The sequence below is a fragment of the Pseudophryne corroboree genome, chromosome 6 (assembly GCF_028390025.1).
Source record: "Pseudophryne corroboree isolate aPseCor3 chromosome 6, aPseCor3.hap2, whole genome shotgun sequence".
NCBI lineage: Eukaryota > Metazoa > Chordata > Amphibia > Anura > Myobatrachidae > Pseudophryne > Pseudophryne corroboree.
In genome coordinates, this window is record NC_086449.1 from 6,480,659 (window position 1) to 6,498,691 (window position 18,033).

The 18,033-nt window shown below is 46.6% G+C and overlaps 1 protein-coding gene across 5 annotated transcripts in view; it reads left to right on the top strand.

The window, feature by feature from the left end:
* The window catches only part of FBXO24 (F-box protein 24), a 46,418-nt gene that overhangs the window by 6,760 nt on the left and 21,625 nt on the right, over positions 1–18,033 (top strand). For all 5 annotated transcript variants that reach the window (XM_063930718.1, XM_063930717.1, XM_063930716.1 and 2 more), the window contains one exon: positions 761–841. In XM_063930718.1, the coding sequence (XP_063786788.1) occupies positions 761–841 (81 nt within the window). The remainder of the gene's footprint in view (positions 1–760; positions 842–18,033) is intronic.

Sequence of the window (18,033 nt, forward strand, 5' to 3'; positions counted from 1 at the left end):
CCAGCAGCACAGAGTATATCAGGAGATGAGTGATGTGTCAGTGAGGACAGGGCTGCATGTGACAGGGGCAGTGACATGATGTGAGGAGGGGAATGGAGGCAGCAGGAAGCCACAGACTGAGCGTTATACAGTGGGAGGAGGGAGGGTCCCCAGCAGCACAGAGTATATCAGGAGATGAGTGATGTGTCAGTGAGGACAGGGCTGCATGTGACAGGGGCAGTGACATGATGTGAGGAGGGGAATGGAGGCAGCAGGAAGTCACAGACTGAGAGTTATATAGTGGAAGGAACAGGGTCCCCAGCAGCACAGGGTATATCAGGAGATAAGTGATGTGTCAGTGAGAACAGGGCTGCATGTGACAGGGGCAGTGACATGATGTGAGGAGGGGAATTGTGGCAGCAGGAAGACACAGACTGAGAGTTATATAGTGGGAGGAGCAGGGGACACTGCGGATATAATAATATATGGGGGCACTGCTGATATAATAATATGGGGGCACTGCTGATATAATAATATGGGGGGCACTGCTGATATAATAATATGGGGGGCACTGCTGATATAATACATGGATGCATTGCTGATATAATAACGTGTTGGAGAACTGTGGAAGTTGGAGTAATGGGTGCTATGTAGTCCTAACATGGTGTAAGGACTCTGAAAGCTAGCATGCTCTAGATGTCACGCCTTGTAGTAAGAAATGTTCCTGCTCGTGTCTATTGCTACATCTATCCGTCCAATAATCGGATTATCTTTCCACCAGGTAAAGAGGAGATATGTCCAACCCAGGACACCCAGCCAGAAGACCAGTTGTGCGACCCTCCAGGACTTACCTGCAGAGTTGGTGAGAAGACACAACGACTGTCATGATGTCTGTGCTTACACACAACCTATGAGGGGACAAGCATGGTGCCCTCTCACCCCTAGACAAGCCACCTTCCTCCACCTCACACATACTGATCACTACACAGTACAAGCCGCTTTCATGAAGAGAAAGGCACATAGGTATGGACAAGACAGGAGTCCACCATTTCCCCCCATGTAATGTAGTTTTAATACAGGAAAGTTCCAAGATAGACCTAATATCCAAGGATGATGAGGATCCCTTTCCATGAGGAGGTGTTTATATTAATTATCCAAAGTTATCTCTTTACGGAGACCACTGTAAGTCCACTTTAAGGAGGTCCATTCTTCTAATAATGTAACTAGAAGATGACAGTACTTCCTCTCACGTCATACATAGCTTCTGGATGTCCTGTTTCTTCCAGAAATCCCAGATACATGTTGCCCTCACAGATAGCCAAGATACATGCACCCCTCAGAGATAGTCTAATGGTGTCCTACACTATGGTGGAAAGCCTACAAATTTGCTTCCCTCAGAGATAGTTGGTGGATGACCTTAACTGTAGTAGTCAGCCCTGGTACCTGCTCCAATTACAATGTCTGAATGTTCTATACTTTGGTGGAAATCCCAGATATGAGCTGCCATCTGAGATAGTCTATGGATGTCCTATACTTTAGTAGACAGCCCTAATAGGTGCTTTCCTATGAGATAGTCTATGGATGTCCTAAACTGTGATGGAAAGCTCAGATACATAGGTGGTCATTCCAAGTTGATCGCACGTAGCAACTTTTTGCTGCTCGTGCAATCAACTTGACGCCACCTATGGGGGAGTGTATTTTAGCATAGCAGGAGTGCGATCGCTTGTGCAGCCCTGCTATGCTAAAAAAGTTTCCTGCAAAACAAGACCAGGGTCAGACCTACTTACCCTGTGCGACGGATCCAGCGACGAAGGTCCCCAGGATTGACGTCAGACATCCGCCCTCCAAACGCCTGAACAAGCTTGCGTTCGGATCTCCACGCCCGGAAAACGGTGACACCCCGGAACGCCTTGCTGTCAATCTTCTTGTGATTGCACTAGCGATCACTTCCTTCTTTGTTCTAGCCACTGCCCGGCGACAGCCGTCGCCGGGCAACGATGCGCGTGTGCATTGTGCCCGCCGCGCATGCACAGTTCCGACCCATTCGCACCGCAGCGAAGAACCGCTGCGTACGAACGGGTCGGAATGACCACCATACTTCCCTCTGAGAGTCTATGAAGGTCCTACACTGTGGTGTAAAGCCTAGATACATAGTTCCCTCTGAGGTAGTCTATGAAGGCCCTACACTGTGGTGGAAAGCCCAGATACATAGTTCTCTCTGAGATAGTCTATGGATGTCCTACACCATGGTGGAAAGCCCAGATACATGGTTCCCTCTGAGATAGTCTGTGGAGGTCCTACACTGTTGTGGAAAGCCCAGATACATAGTTCCCTCTTAGTCTATAGATGTCCTACACTGTGTTGGGAAGCCCAGATACATAGTTCCCTCTTAGTCTATAGATGTCCTACACCGTGGTGGAAAGCCCAGATACATAGTTCCCTCTGAGATAGTTTATGGAGGTCCTACACTGTTGTGGAAAGCCCAGAAATATAGTTCACTCTTAGTCTAGAGATGTCCTACACTGTGTTGGGAAGCCCAGATACATAGTTCCCTCTTAGTCTATAGATGTCCTACACCGTGGTGGAAAGCCCAGATACATAGTTCCCTCTGAGATAGTTTATGGAGGTCCTACACTGTTGTGGAAAGCCCAGATACATAGTTCACTCTTAGTCTATAGATGTCCTACACTGTGTTGGAAAGCCTAGGTACAGTACATAGTTCCCTCTGATGTAGTCTATGAAGGCCCTACACTGTGGTGGAAATCCCAGATACAAAGCTCCCTCTGAGATAGTCTATGCATGTCCTACACTTTGGTGGAAAGCCCAAATACGTAATTCCCTGTGAGATAGTCTAGGAATGTCCCACACCGTGGTGGAAAGGCCAGACAGGTGCTGCACCCACCATCACATCTATACGTAAATAAAACGCCCTCTCATCCAGCATCCATTATTCTCTTCACTATTGATATTTCGCTATTATCCATAAGGGATACTGGGAACACCCTAAATTTCTTCAACAGGGTGTGCTGGCTCCTCCCCTCTGTGCCCTCCCCCACAGCTCAGTTTAGATATATGTGCCCTCAGGAGCGGATGCACACTCTAGAGCTCCAGAGTGAGTTTTTCTTCAGTTTCATTTCTGTTTGTTATTTTAAGGTAATCTGTTGGACAACAGCTTACCTGCACAGAGGGACACTGGGGGGGGGGGGGCAACACTGGCCTCTTGGAGGTGCTGAGTCGGATCACGCTGACATGACAACGGTCCTGAGGGTAAGTGTACAGCAGGCATTAAGCTCTTGCGTGCACACCCGCAGCACGTCACACACCCCCAGTACAGAGCCTGAAGGTCGACAGAGTGGTGCGTGATAACCAGGAACCCCGCTTGCGGGGGCCCCGGTCCATTGTGCATCGCGACCGCGGGGCGGGCATACGGACTCCCCTTGGGGTGATCCCATAGCTCCTCCGCGCAGACTGGCCAGCGATAGTGGAATGGGGTACATGTACTTGCATTTTTACACTATTTGGGGACTTTGCCAGTATAAATAACAGCAAGGCTGGCTCCAGGCCCACTAGCACCCTGAGCAAGAAAATTTCAAAGCTTCCCCAAATCCCCGCCTCCCCCCGCCCCATGCGCAAGCTCCTGGAAAAGAGGGCGTGGCCTCGCAACTTCATATTATCAAACTATAAATATACTTTCACACCCCCTCCTATGCACACAATTAGCAGCCTTACACATAAGAGCCTCAGTAGTGTTCCTTACACATAATGTCTGCAGTATAGTGCCAGATACACATAATGTCTCCAGTATAGTGCCAGATACACATAATGTCTCCAGTATAGTGTCAGATACACATAATGTCTGCAGTATAGTGCCAGATACACATAATGTCTCCAGTATAGTGCCAGATACACATAATGTCTCCAGTATAGTGCCAGATACACATAATGTCTCCAGTATAGTGCCAGATACACATAATGTCTCCAGTATAGTGCCAGATACACATAATGTCTCCAGTATAGTGCCAGATACACATAATGTCTCCAGTATAGTGCCAGATACACATAATGTCTCCAGTATAGTGCCAGATACACATAATGCCCCCAGTATAGTGCCAGATACACATAATGTGCAATGCCAGATACACATAATGTCTCCAGTATAGTGCCAGATACACATAATGTCTCCAGTATAGTGCCAGATACACATAATGTCTCCAGTATGGTGTCAGATACACATAATGTCTCCAGTATGGTGTCAGATACACATAATGTCTCCAGTATGGTGCCAGATACACATAATGTCTCCAGTATAGTGCCAGATACACATAATGTCTCCAGTATAGTGCCAGATACACATAATGTATCCGGTATAGTGCCAGATACACATAATGTGTGCAGTATAGTGCCAGATACACATAATGTCTCCAGTACAGTGCCAGATACACATAATGTCTCCAGTACAGTGCCAGATACACATAATGTCTCCAGTATAGTGCCTGATACACATAATGTCTCCAGTATAGTGCCAGATACACATAATGTCTCCAGTATAGTGCCAGATACACATAATGTCTCCAGTATAGTGCCAGATACACATAATGTCTCCAGTATAGTGCCAGATACACATAATGTCTGCAGTACAGTGCCAGATACACATAATGTCTCCAGTATAGTGCCAGATACACACAATGTCTCGAGTATAGTGCCAGATACACATAATGTCTCCAGCATAGTGTCAGATACACATAATGTCTCCAGTATAGTGCCAGATGCACATAATGTCTCCAGTATAGTGCCAGATACACATAATGTCTCCAGTATAGTGCCAGATACACATAATGTCTCCAGTATAGTGCCAGCTACACATAATGTCTCCAGTATAGTGCCAGATACACATAATGTCTCCAGAATAGTGTCAGATACACATAATGCCCCTAGTATAGTGCCAGATACACATAATGTCTGCAGTATAGTGCCAGATACACATAATGTCTCCAGTATAGTGCCAGATACACATAATGTCTCCAGTATAGTGCCAGATACACATAATGTCTCCAGTATAGTGCCAGATACACATAATGTCTCCAGTATAGTGCCAGATACACATAATGTCTGAAGTATAGTGCCAGATACATATAATGTTTCCAGTATAGTGCCAGATACACATAATGTCTCCAGTATAGTGACAGATACACATAATGTCTCCAGTATAGTGCCAGATACACATAATGTCTCCAGTATAGTGCCAGATACACATAATGTCTGCAGTACAGTGCCAGATACACATAATGTCTCCAGTATAGTGCCAGATACACATAATGTCTCCAGTATAGTGCCAGATACACATAATGTCTCCAGTATAGTGTCAGATACACATAATGCCCCCAGTATAGTGCCAGATACACATAATGTCACCAGTATAGTGCCAGATACACATAATGTCTCCAGTATAGTGCCAGATAACATAATGTCTGCAGTATAGTGCCAGATACACATAATGTCTCCAGTATAGTGCCAGATACACATAATGTCTCCAGTAAACTGCCAGATACACATAATGTCTCCAGTATAGTGCCAGATACACATAATGTCTCCAGTATAGTGCCAGATACACATAATGTCTCCAGTATACTGCCAGATACACATAATGTCTCCAGTATAGTGCCAGATACACATAATGTCTCCAGTATAGTGCCAGATACACATAATGTCTCCAGTAAACTGCCAGATGCACATAATGTCTCCAGTATAGTGCCAGATACACATAATGTCTCCAGTATAGTGCCAGATACACATAATGTCTCCAGTATAGTGCCAGATACACATAATGTCTCCAGTATAGTGCCAGATACACATAATGTCTCCAGTATAGTGCCAGATACACATAATGTCTCCAGTATAGTGCCAGATACACATAATGTCTCCAGTATAGTGCCAGATACACATAATGTCTCCAGTATAGTGCCAGATACACATAATGTCTCCAGTATAGTGCCAGATACACATAATGTCTCCAGTATAGTGCCAGATACACATGTCTCCAGTATAGTGCCAGATACACATAATGTATCCAGTATAGTGTCAGATACACATAATGCCCCCAGTATAGTGCCAGATACACATAATGTCTGCAGTATACTGCCAGATACACATAATGTCTCCAGTATAATGCCAGATAACATAATGTCTACAGTATAGTGCCAGGTACACATAATGTCTGCAGTATAGTGCCAGATACACATAATGTCTACAGTATAGTGCCAGATAACATAATGTCTACAGTATAGTGCCAGATACACATAATGTCTGCAGTATAGTGCCATATACACATAATGTCTCCAGTATAGTGCCAGATACACATAATGTCTCCAGTATAGTGCCAGATACACATAATGTCTCCAGTATAGTGCCAGATACACATAATGTCTCCAGTACAGTGCCAGATACACATAATGTCTCCAGTACAGTGCCAGATACATAGAATGTCTCCAGTATAGTGCCAGATACACATAATGTCTGCAGTATAGTGCCAGATACACATAATGTCTCCAGTATAGTGCCAGATACACATAATGTCTGCAGTATAGTGCCAGATACACATAATGTTTCCAGTATAGTGCCAGATACACATAATGTCTCCAGTACAGTGCCAGATACATATAATGTCTCCAGTATAGTGCCAGATACACACAATGTCTCCAGTATAGTGCCAGATACACACAATGTCTCCAGTATAGTGCCAGATACACATAATGTCTCCAGTATAGTGTCAGATACACATAATGTCTCCAGTGTAGTGCCAGATACACATAATGTCTGCAGTGTAGTGCCAGATACACATAATGTCTGCAGTATAGTGTCAGATACACATAATGTCTCCAGTATAGTGCCAGATACACATAATGTCTGCAGTATAGTGCCAGATACATATAATGTCTCCAGTATAGTGCCAGATACACATAATGTCTCCCAGAGCCGGCCCTAACCAATATGATGCCCTAGGCAAGATTTTGGCTGGTGCCCCCTAGCACCACCGCTGGTTCCTCCTCTGGCCTTGCACCTCTTTCCCAGCACCATCGCCCCTCACCCATAGCAGTACTTATTTTGGTGTTTGTATCCCCTATATTTTAAATGGGAACAGTTCGCACAATTGGCGCACAGCCCAAAAAGGGGGGTGTTTTTGCTGGCAAGGGGCATGGCCACACAATAGTAACCCCAATTTCAATTACGCCACACAGTACTGCAACTTTATTCACATTTGATCATGCGATAGTGTCCATAATTCACATTACATCCCACAGTAGTATTACTTTACCTTATAAACGTTATTCCTCACAGTAGAGCCCCTTATTCACATTACATCACACTGAATTGCTCCTTATTCACATTACACCACACCCTATTGCTCTTTATTCACATTAGACGACACAGTAATGCCCTTTCTATACGCATTGCCACATAGTAGAGCACCTTATACACATAATGCCACACATTAGTAATGCATTTATACACATAATTCCACACAGTAATGCCCCTTACACATTATTAATGTCTTTATAAACATAATGCGCCTTAAACATTATGACAACCTTTATTAATGCCCTTTTACACATAATGTCCCTTACATATATGCCGCACATTATTAATGCCCTTATACACATAATGACACACATAGTGCCCCCTACACAGTTGCTGCACATTATTAGTGCCCCTATACACATAATGACACACATACATCAGTACCCTGTTACACATATGCCGCACATTATTAATGCCCTTATACACATAATGACACACATAGTGCCCCCTACACATTTGCTGCACATTATTAGTGCCCCTATACACATAATGACACACATACAGTAGTACCCTGTTACACATATGCCGCACATTATTAATGCCCTTATACACATAATGATACACATAGTGCCCCTTACACATATGTTGCACATTATTAATGCATTTTTACATGAAACACATAATGCTCCTTACACATATTCTGAACACTACTGCACAACCAACCCACTCACATGCACACAGCACTCACACTGCCACTAACACTGTGACCTCTGCCTCTGCTTGGATACAGATGTGTCCTCATACATCTTGTCTCAATGCTAACGTCGGGCACCTTTTTTTATGAAAATGCATCTTATTTGCATTGCTATGTGGCTAGGATGCACAAGCAGATTCTGCTCATTAAAATGATATGCGGCATGTCTATATACTGTGTGAGACTGGGGCTGTATCTGCATAAGAAATGCTACACACAGAATATACGCGTGCCGCATATCAGAAGCTGCTGATGCCCCTAGGCATATCAAATGCCCTAGGCAATTGCCTAGTTTGCCTATGCCTATGGCCGGCTCTGATGTCTCCAGTATAGTGCCAGATACACATAATGTATCCGGTATAGTGCCAGATACACATAATGTATCCGGTATAGTGCCAGATACACATAATGTCTCCAATATAGTGCCAGATACACATAATGTCTCCAGTATAGTGCCAGATACACATAATGTCTCCAGTATAGTGCCAGATACACATAATGTCTCCAGTATACTGCCAGATACACATAATGTCTCCAGTATAGTGCCAGATACACATAATGTCTCCAGTATAGTGCCAGATAACATAATGTCTGCAGTATAGTGCCAGATCCACATAATGTCTCCAGTAAACTGCCAGATCCACATAATGTCTCCAGTATAGTGCCAGATACACATAATGTCTCCAGTATAGTGCCAGATACACATAATGTCTCCAGTATACTGCCAGATACACATAATGTCTCCAGTATACTGCCAGATACACATAATGTCTCCAGTATAGTGCCAGATACACATAATGTCTCCAGTAAACTGCCAGATGCACATAATGTCTCCAGTATAGTGCCAGATACACAAAATGTCTCCAGTATAGTGCCAGATACACATAATGTCTCCAGTATAGTGCCAGATACACATAATGTCTCCAGTATAGTGCCAGATACACATAATGTCTCCAGTATAGTGCCAGATACACATAATGTCTCCAATATAGTGCCAGATACACATAATGTCTCCAGTACAGTGCCAGATACACATAATGTCTCCAATATAGTGCCAGATACACATAATGTCTCCAGTATAGTGCCAGATACACATAATGTCTCCAGTACAGTGCCAGATACACATAATGTCTCCAGTATAGTGCCAGATACACATAATGTCTCCAGTATAGTGCCAGATACACATAATGTCTCCAATATAGTGCCAGATACACATAATGTCTCCAGTATAGTGCCAGATACACATAATGTCTCCAATATAGTGCCAGATACACATAATGTCTCCAGTATAGTGCCAGATACACATAATGTCTCCAGTACAGTGCCAGATACACATAATGTCTCCAATATAGTGCCAGATACACATAATGTCTCCAGTATAGTGCCAGATACACATAATGTCTCCAGTACAGTGCCAGATACACATAATGTCTCCAATATAGTGCCAGATACACATAATGTCTCCAGTACAGTGCCAGATACACATAATGTCTCCAATATAGTGTCAGATACACATAATGTCTGCAGTATAGTGCCAGATACACATAATGTCTCCGGTATAGTGTCGGATACACATAATGTCTCCGGTATAGTGTCGGATACACATAATGTCTCCGGTATAGTGCCAAATACACATAATGTCTCCGGTATAGTGCCAGATACACATAATGTCTCCAGTATAGTGCCAGATACACATAATGTCTCCAGTATAGTGCCAGATACACATAATGTCTCCAGTATAGTGCCAGATACACATAATGTCTCCAGTATAGTGCCAGATACACATAATGTCTCCAGTATAGTGCCAGATATACATAATGTCTCCAGTATAGTGCCAGATACACATAATATCTCCAGTATAGTGCCAGATACACATAATGTCTCCAGTATAGTGCCAGATACACATAATGTCTGCAGTATAGAGCCAGATACACATAATGTCTCCAGTATAGTGCCAGATACACATAATGTCTCCAGTATAGTGCCAGATACACATAATGTCTCCAGTATAGTGCCAGATACACATAATGACCCTAGTAGTTCAGTGCCAGATAGACATGACATGCACCCCAGCAGTGTCAGATAGACATGATATGCCCCCCAGCAGTGCCAGCTACACATATGCCCTCCAATAGTGCCAGCTATACATGATATGCCACCCAGCAGTGCCAGCTACACATGATATGCCCCTCAGCAGTGCCAGATAGACATGATATGCCCCCCAGCAGTGCCAGCTACACATATGCCCCCCATTAGTGCCAGCTACACATATGCCCCCCAGCAGTGCCAAGTACACATGATATGCCCCCCTGCAGTGCCAGCTACACGATATGCCCCCCAGCAGTGCCAGCTACACATATGCCCTCCAGCAGTGCCAAGTACACATGATATGCCCCCCTGCAGTGCCAGCTACACATATGCCCTCCAGCAGTGCCAGCTACACATGATATGCCACCCAGCAGTGCCAGCTACACATGATATGCCCCTCAGCAGTGCCAGATAGACATGATATGCCCCGCAGCAGTGCCAGCTACACATGATATGCCCCTCACCAGTGCCAGATAGACATGATATGCCCCTCAGCAGTGCCAGATAGACATGATATGCCACCCAGCAGTGTCAGCTACACAGGATATGCCCCCCAGCAGTGCCAGATACACATATGCCCTCCAGCAGTACCAGCTACACATGACATGCCCCTCAGCAGTGCCAGCTACACATGACATGCCCCTCAGCAGTGCCAGCTACACATGACATGCCCCTCAGCAGTGCCAGATAGACATGATATGCCCCCCAGCAGTGCCAGCTACACATGATATGCCCCCCAACAGTGCCAGCTACACATGATATGCCCCCCAGCAGTGCCAGGTACACATGATATGCCCCTCAGCAGTGCCAGATAGACATGATATGCCCCCCAGCAGTGCCAAATAGACATGATATGCCCCCCAGCAGTGCCAGCTACACAGGATATGCCCCCCAGCAGTGCCAGCTACACATGATATGCCCCTCAGTAGTGCTAGATAGACATGATATGCCCCCCAGCAGTGCCAGATACACATGATATGCCCCCCAGCAGTGCCAGATACACATGATATGCCCCTCAGTAGTGCTAGATAGACATGATATGCCCCCCAGCAGTGCCAGATACACATGATATGCCCCCCAGCAGTGCCAGATACACATCATATGCCCCGCAGTGGTGCCAGCTACACCTGATATGCCCCTCAGCAGTGCCAGATAGACATGATATGCCCCCCAGCAGTGCCAGCTACACAGGATATGCCCCCCAGCAGTGCCAGCTACACATGATATGCCCCTCAGTAGTGCTAGATAGACATGATATGCCCCCAGCAGTGCCAGATACACATGATATGCTCTCCAGCAGTGTCAGATACACATGATATGCCCCCCAGCAGTGTCAGATACATATATGCCCCCAGTGCCAGACACATATATGCCCCCAGTGCCAGATACATATACAGTGTTCCTTCTAGGCTGCACCCTGCCCTTTTTCAGTGCACCCTGCAGGACCATAAATCTCCCCCTTGTATACAGAATGCAACAGTCAGAGTGCATATTACAATGTTATGGTCTACTCCCTGCCCATCTCTGAAATTGGAGCACAATTTCTATCCTTAGCCAACTGGATGGCAGAGGAGGCACTGTAAATGACATCACTTTTGTGGCTGCCTCCAAAACACAGCACTCTGATAAAGAGGGAAAGAACAGGGTAAGCAGTGAGCATGTACTGCTTACAGTATTTCCCTAGTAGAACAGACTTTTTTTTTTACCTATCTATTTTAACCCTCTGCTTAACTTTTCTGTTTTATGACACATACGGATTATAACCACTTCAGCACTGGAGGAGACATTTATAATTATCTACTTATGTATATGCTACAGCCAATCTTTCAAGAAGACTGGACATATACAGAATGTTTCTCAGTACAGATGTTAGGTGTCTTGAATGTAGGGGTATATGATTTACTAAGGGGAAAATGTATGTACAAAAACTATAAACATTTGCGCTATGCTTTGTGCGCAAAGCGTCACATCAAAAATGTGCCCTCTTCAATGCTCAGCACCCTGCCCTTAAAATATCCTAGAGTGAACACTACATATATGCCCCCAGTGCCAGATACATATGCCCCAACAGTGCCAGATATGCCCCCACAGTGCCAGATATGCCACCAGTGCCAGATACGCATGCCCCCAGATTGCCAGATATGCCCCCAGTGCAAGATACACATGTTCCCAGAGTGCCAGTTATGCCCCCAATGCCAGATACACATGTCCCCTCACAGTGACTCCCTCCCTCCCCCCCCCCCCCCCCAAAGTGGTGCTCACCGCGCTGCTGCTGCTATTTTCTTGGATGGGGAGGAGAGTGCAGCATGCGCCTCTCCTTCCCCTCAGTCTCTGGCGGCGGTGCTCCAATTAGGCGCCGGTCCGCGAGCCAATCAAAGCTCGCAGTCCAACAGCCAATCAGGAGCCTTAGCTGCCGGTCCGCAAGCTCTGATTGGTTCACGGGCTAGCGCCGCTTGCATGATGGGCGCTTGTGGGCGGCGGGACATCAGGACAGATGCTGCAGCTGCACAGTGCAGGAACTTGGCTCCAGGCATGTTCCAATATGGCGGCGCGAGCTAGCGGTGCCCATTAAGTGTGGCGCCCTGTTCGGCCGCTCTATTGGAACATGCCTGGAGCCGGCCCTGAATGACAGTTTAGATCCGCCGCCATTGCAGGGGGCGGAGCTTCATCAGAGCGGGACCAGCGGCTTCCTGGCGCCATTTCCTGCACTCACAGCGCTGCTACAGGACTGCCATCTCCTCCAAAGGATACTCCACAACCAGACATTGGTACAGGGGTGTAGTTACCTCATCTCTGTGTATCTCCACACACAATAGACTGGGCAGGCTTGCTTGTACCCTGTGTATGTGTATGTGTGTAAATGTCCTCTGTCAGCATGGTGAAAAAAGTTGTGTGTGTTGTTTGTCTCACCAGGTTTTCCCCCTCCCCTGCAGATTCCCTCATGTGTGAACAATGCAGTCAGTCCTCACAAGATAGTGGGGCTTCTGGGGGTAAATTGCAAGATCCTCCTTGGCTCAGTTCAATTAAAACTATGGGGGTCATTCCGAGTTGTTCGCTCGCAAGCGGATTTTAGCAGATTTGCTCATGCTAAGCCGCCGCCTACTGGGAGTGAATCTTAGCATCTTAAAATTGCGAACGAAGTATTCGCAATATTGCGATTACACACCTCGTAGCAGTTTCTGAGTAGCTTCAAACTTACTCGGCATCTGCGATCAGTTCAGTGCTTGTCGTTCCTGGTTTGACGTCACAAACACACCCAGCGTTGGGCCAGACACTCCTCCGTTTCTCCGGCCACTCCTGCGTTTTTTCCGGAAACGGTAGCGTTTTTTCCCACACGCCCATAAAACGGCCTGTTTCCGCCCAATAACACCCATTTCCTGTCAATCACATTACGATCGCCAGAACGATGAAAAAGCCGTGAGTAAAATTCCTAACTGCATAGCAAATTTACTTGGCGCAGTCGCAGTGCGGACATTGCGTATGCGCATTAAGCGGAAAATCGCTGCGATGCGAAGATTTTTACCGAGCGAACAACTCGGAATGACCCCCTATGATGGCTGACATGTCTCAGGAATTGACTACTGCTAGACAAGAAAGGCAGCAGTTACAACAGTCTATGGCTGCTCTGACAAAGGACAGGGCAGATAGCAGACGTGTTTCTCCTCTCTCTAATCCTTTACCCCAAAAAAGGGGGTTACCCGATATCCTCTCGGAATCCGAGGAGGAGGTACCAGAGGTTGAAGAGGGGGAGGAGCTGGAATCAAATTCTGAGTTAGATGATTCCTCTGCTGCACAGGGTGCAGACTCACTTATCATTGCAATAAGAGATGTTTTAAATATTCCTAGTGATGAATCTGATGTGCAGCAATACCTTTTCTCTGCGCAGAAGAAGGTACAGGTCACATTTCCTGACTCAAAGGAACTGGATGACCTTTTCAGGGAGCCATGGGCCTCTCCTGATAAAAAATTCAGAGTGTCCAAAAGGTGGTTAGACACCTTCCCATTTACCCAAGAAGGGCGTACGGTATGGGAAACTCCCCCTGCGGTGGATGCATCTGTGTCACGCCTGTCCAAAAAGCTAGTTCTGCCGGTTCCATGGGCTACGGCCTTAAAGGAACCTGCAGATAGGAAAATAGAAGCAACTTTAAATTATTTATGTTGCAGCGGGGGCATCCCAGCGGCCTGTTATTGCAGGATGTTTGGTGACGCACGCAATACACACTTGGGCTGGTAACATTCAGGAGGGCCCAGCAGGGGATAAGTCCCTGGCCGACTAAGTACTGCTGGTACAGCATATTCACGAGTCTGCCCGCTTCCTCTGTGATGCCATCAAAGGAATCGGTGTTATAAATGCAAGTACCTCAACCATGGCGGTATCTGCACGCAGAGCGTTGTGGTTATGCCAGTGGGTAGCAGACGCTGAGTCTAAGAAGAGTGTGGAAGCCTTACCCTTCACAGGTGATTGGCTGTTCGGAGGTGAATTGGATACCTGGATTTCAAAGGCGAACGCTGGAAAGTCCAAGTTCCTTCCCTCTGCTGCTCCGCCACCTAGACGCTCTTACACTGGACCTTCTCTGCAGTCCTTTCGCACAGCGTGTTTTAAAGGTAAAGCCAAAGGTGCCTCAAATGCGGCACGAGGTTCCAGAGGTAAGTCCCGCAAAACGGCTATCGCAGGATCGCAGGACCAGAGTGTCAGCTCTGGTACCTCAAAACCCTCAGCATAACGGTGTCCCTCTGCTCCAGGGGGATCTCAGGGTGGGAGCTTGTCTGAGATTCTTCAGCCCCATTTGGACCAGCTCCTGCCAGGATGCCTGGGTAAAAAACCTGTTCTCCCAGGGCTACAAACTGAAGTTCGACAGTCCTCCACCACAAAGGTTTTTTAAATCTGGTTTACCGGCTTCAGAAACCATGTGCCTCACCCTACGGGAGGCCATTCAAAAGTTAGTCCAGACCTAGGTCATTGTCCCTGTACCACTTCAACAATGGGGTGAAGGATACTATGCCAGCCTTTTTGTGGTACCAAAACCAGATGGTTCAGTGAGATCCATTTTGAACCTCAAATCGTTTAACCCATGTCTGAGGGTTTTCCGGTTCAAAATAGAGTCTCTGAGAGTGGTGATCTCAGGCCTGGAAGAAGGGGAGTTCTTGGTCACTATGGACATAAAGGATGCCTACCTCCATGTCCTAATATGTCCGTCTCATCAGATGTACCTCAGTTTTGCTCTGATGGAGGACCACTACCAGTTCCAGGCGCTACCCTTCGGCTTATCCACAGCCCAAAAGGTTTTCATCAAGGTAATGGCGGAGATGATGTTACAACTCGGGATTCAGGGGGTGAACATTGTCCCCTACCTGGATGATCTGCTTATAAAAGCAAGATCCAAGGAAATCCTGTTGGACAGCATCTGCCGCACAACATCCCTGTTGTCACGCCACGGTTGGATTCTGAACTTTCAGAAATCCCACCTAGAGCCAACCCAATGCCTCCAGTTCCTTGGAATGATCCTGGACACGGTGGCCAAAAAAGTTTTCCTCTCTGCAGACAAGGCTCTTCAGGAGTTGGATCGAGCGGTTCTACTGCCACGCAAGGTCTCGGTACATCTTTGCACCCATCTGCTGGGCAAGATGGTGGCCTCCTTCGAGGTCATTACCTTTGGCAGGTTTCATGCAAAAACCTTCCAACTGTACCTCCTGAAGAAGTGGTCAGTTTCGCATCTGCAGATGCACCAAGTAATTTGTCTGTCCCCACAGGCCAGGATCTCTCTTCTGTGGTGGTAACAGCCCGCCAACCTCTTGGCGGGGAGAAGCTTCAGGATCCAGGATTGGATTCTCGTGACCACGGATGCCAGCTTTCGGGGCTGGGGCGCTGTTACCCAAGGGGCACAGTTCCAGGGCAGGTGGTTGGAACTCAAGACCTGCCTTCCGATAAACATACTGGAACTAAGAGCGATATACAATGCTCTGCTAAACGGAGCTCATCTGCTCCGAGGTCAAGCCATTCAAGTTCAGTCAGACGATGCCACGACGGTGGCATACGTCAATCGTCAAGGAGGAACAAAGAGCAGGGCCTGCATGAGGGAAGTATCCAGGATTCTCCTTTGACTCGAAAGGAATGCAAGGGCGGTGTCAGCCATTTTCATTCCAGGAGTGGACAACTGGGAGGCAGACTTCCTAAACCGCCACGGCCTGCTCCCAGGAGAGTGGGGCCTGCATCCACAGGTGTCCAGATGATAACAAATCTGTGGGGACGTCCAAGCTTCCATGCTATTGTTCCAGGACGAGGGACCCTCTAGCAGCGGAGGTGGATGCGCTGATGGCACTGTGGGATTACCAGCTAGTGTACCTGTTTCCTCCGATTCCCTTACTTCCTCAGATGCTAAAAAGAATCCTAAGAGAGGTGGTACGGGCAATTCTCATTGACCCAGATTGGCCTCGAAGGGTCTGGCACGCGGATCTTCTGGCCATAGCAGTAGAAGAACCCTGGGCCCTCCCACTACAGGAGGATCTTCTTCAGCAAGGGCCGTTTGTTTACCCGGACTTATGGCGACTTTGTTTAACGGCATGGCGGTTGAACGGAACATTCTAGCTATGAAGGGTATTCCGGATAAGGTCATTACCACTATGGTTCAGGCCAGGAAGCCTGTCACGTCGAAGCATTACCACCATATCTGGAAACGATCCGTCTCCTGGTGTGAGGGCCGAGGATGTCCAGCTGCGGAATTCAATCTTGGGCGCTTTTTGCGCTTCTTACAGGCTGGCGTGGATATGGGCCTACGGTTGGGCTCCATCAAGGTTCAGATCTTGGCCTTGTCCATCTTCTTCCAGAAGAAATTGGCTGCTCTGCCTGATGTACAGATGTCCCTGCAGGGTATCCTGCATATTCAACCTCCCTTTGTGCCGCCCACGGCTTCTTGGGATCTCAACGTGGTTCTGACATTCCTACAGTCCTCTTGGTTTGAGCCTCTGAGTTGAGTTGAGTTTATTGTCATTAAATATTCAATATATGAACAATCAATGAAATTCAATGTAAGCAAGCACAAATGCCACAAAAATATAAATACCATAAAAGAACAATGCCATGGAAAGAGCCATAAGAACACAAATAAACACGTGGACAGGTAGCTCTGGACTTTCTCAGCCGCTGCGATCACGTCAGCCTGTCCAGTCCCGGAATTGACGTCAGACACCCGCCCTGCAAACGCTTGGACACGCCTGCGTTTTTCCAACCACTCCCAGAAAACGGTCAGTTGCCACCCACAAACGCCCTCTTCCTGTCAATCTCCTTGCGATCGACTGTGCGAATGGATTCTTCGTTAAACCCATCGACCAGCAACAATCTGCTTTGTACCCGTACGACGCGCCTGCGCAGTTTTGGCGAGTTTCGACCTGATCGCAGCGCTGCAAAAAATAGCTAGCGGGCGATCAAGTCGGAATGACCCCCAGTGTCCGTGTGAGAATTCCATGACAAATCATTGGATATAGTCATGCCCAAAAATCTCAAAGATGTTACGATCTCCACTTCTTGTTTATCCAAGACTAGGGGACTATAAATATACCTATTTGTTGTCCTAAAATCTATAATGATCTCCTTAGTCTTTTTAACATTAAGGATCAGGTGATTTTCTTGACTCCACAGATAAGACCTACGATGGAAATGTCATCTGCAAATTTAATTATATGCACAAATCTCATTTCGAGACACAGTCATAAGTGAACAGGGAATAAAGTAACGGACTCAACACACAACCCTGTGGAACGCCTGTACTAATCATTACTTCATTTGTAATTTTGTTGTTGTTCCTACCTGCCTGAGGTCTATTGGTTAAAAAATCAAAGATCCATCTGCAGACAAAGCTGTCCAGACCTAACTGAATCATCCTAAGTGATGTCAGTGGAAGACGGTGATGCTCTTAGCC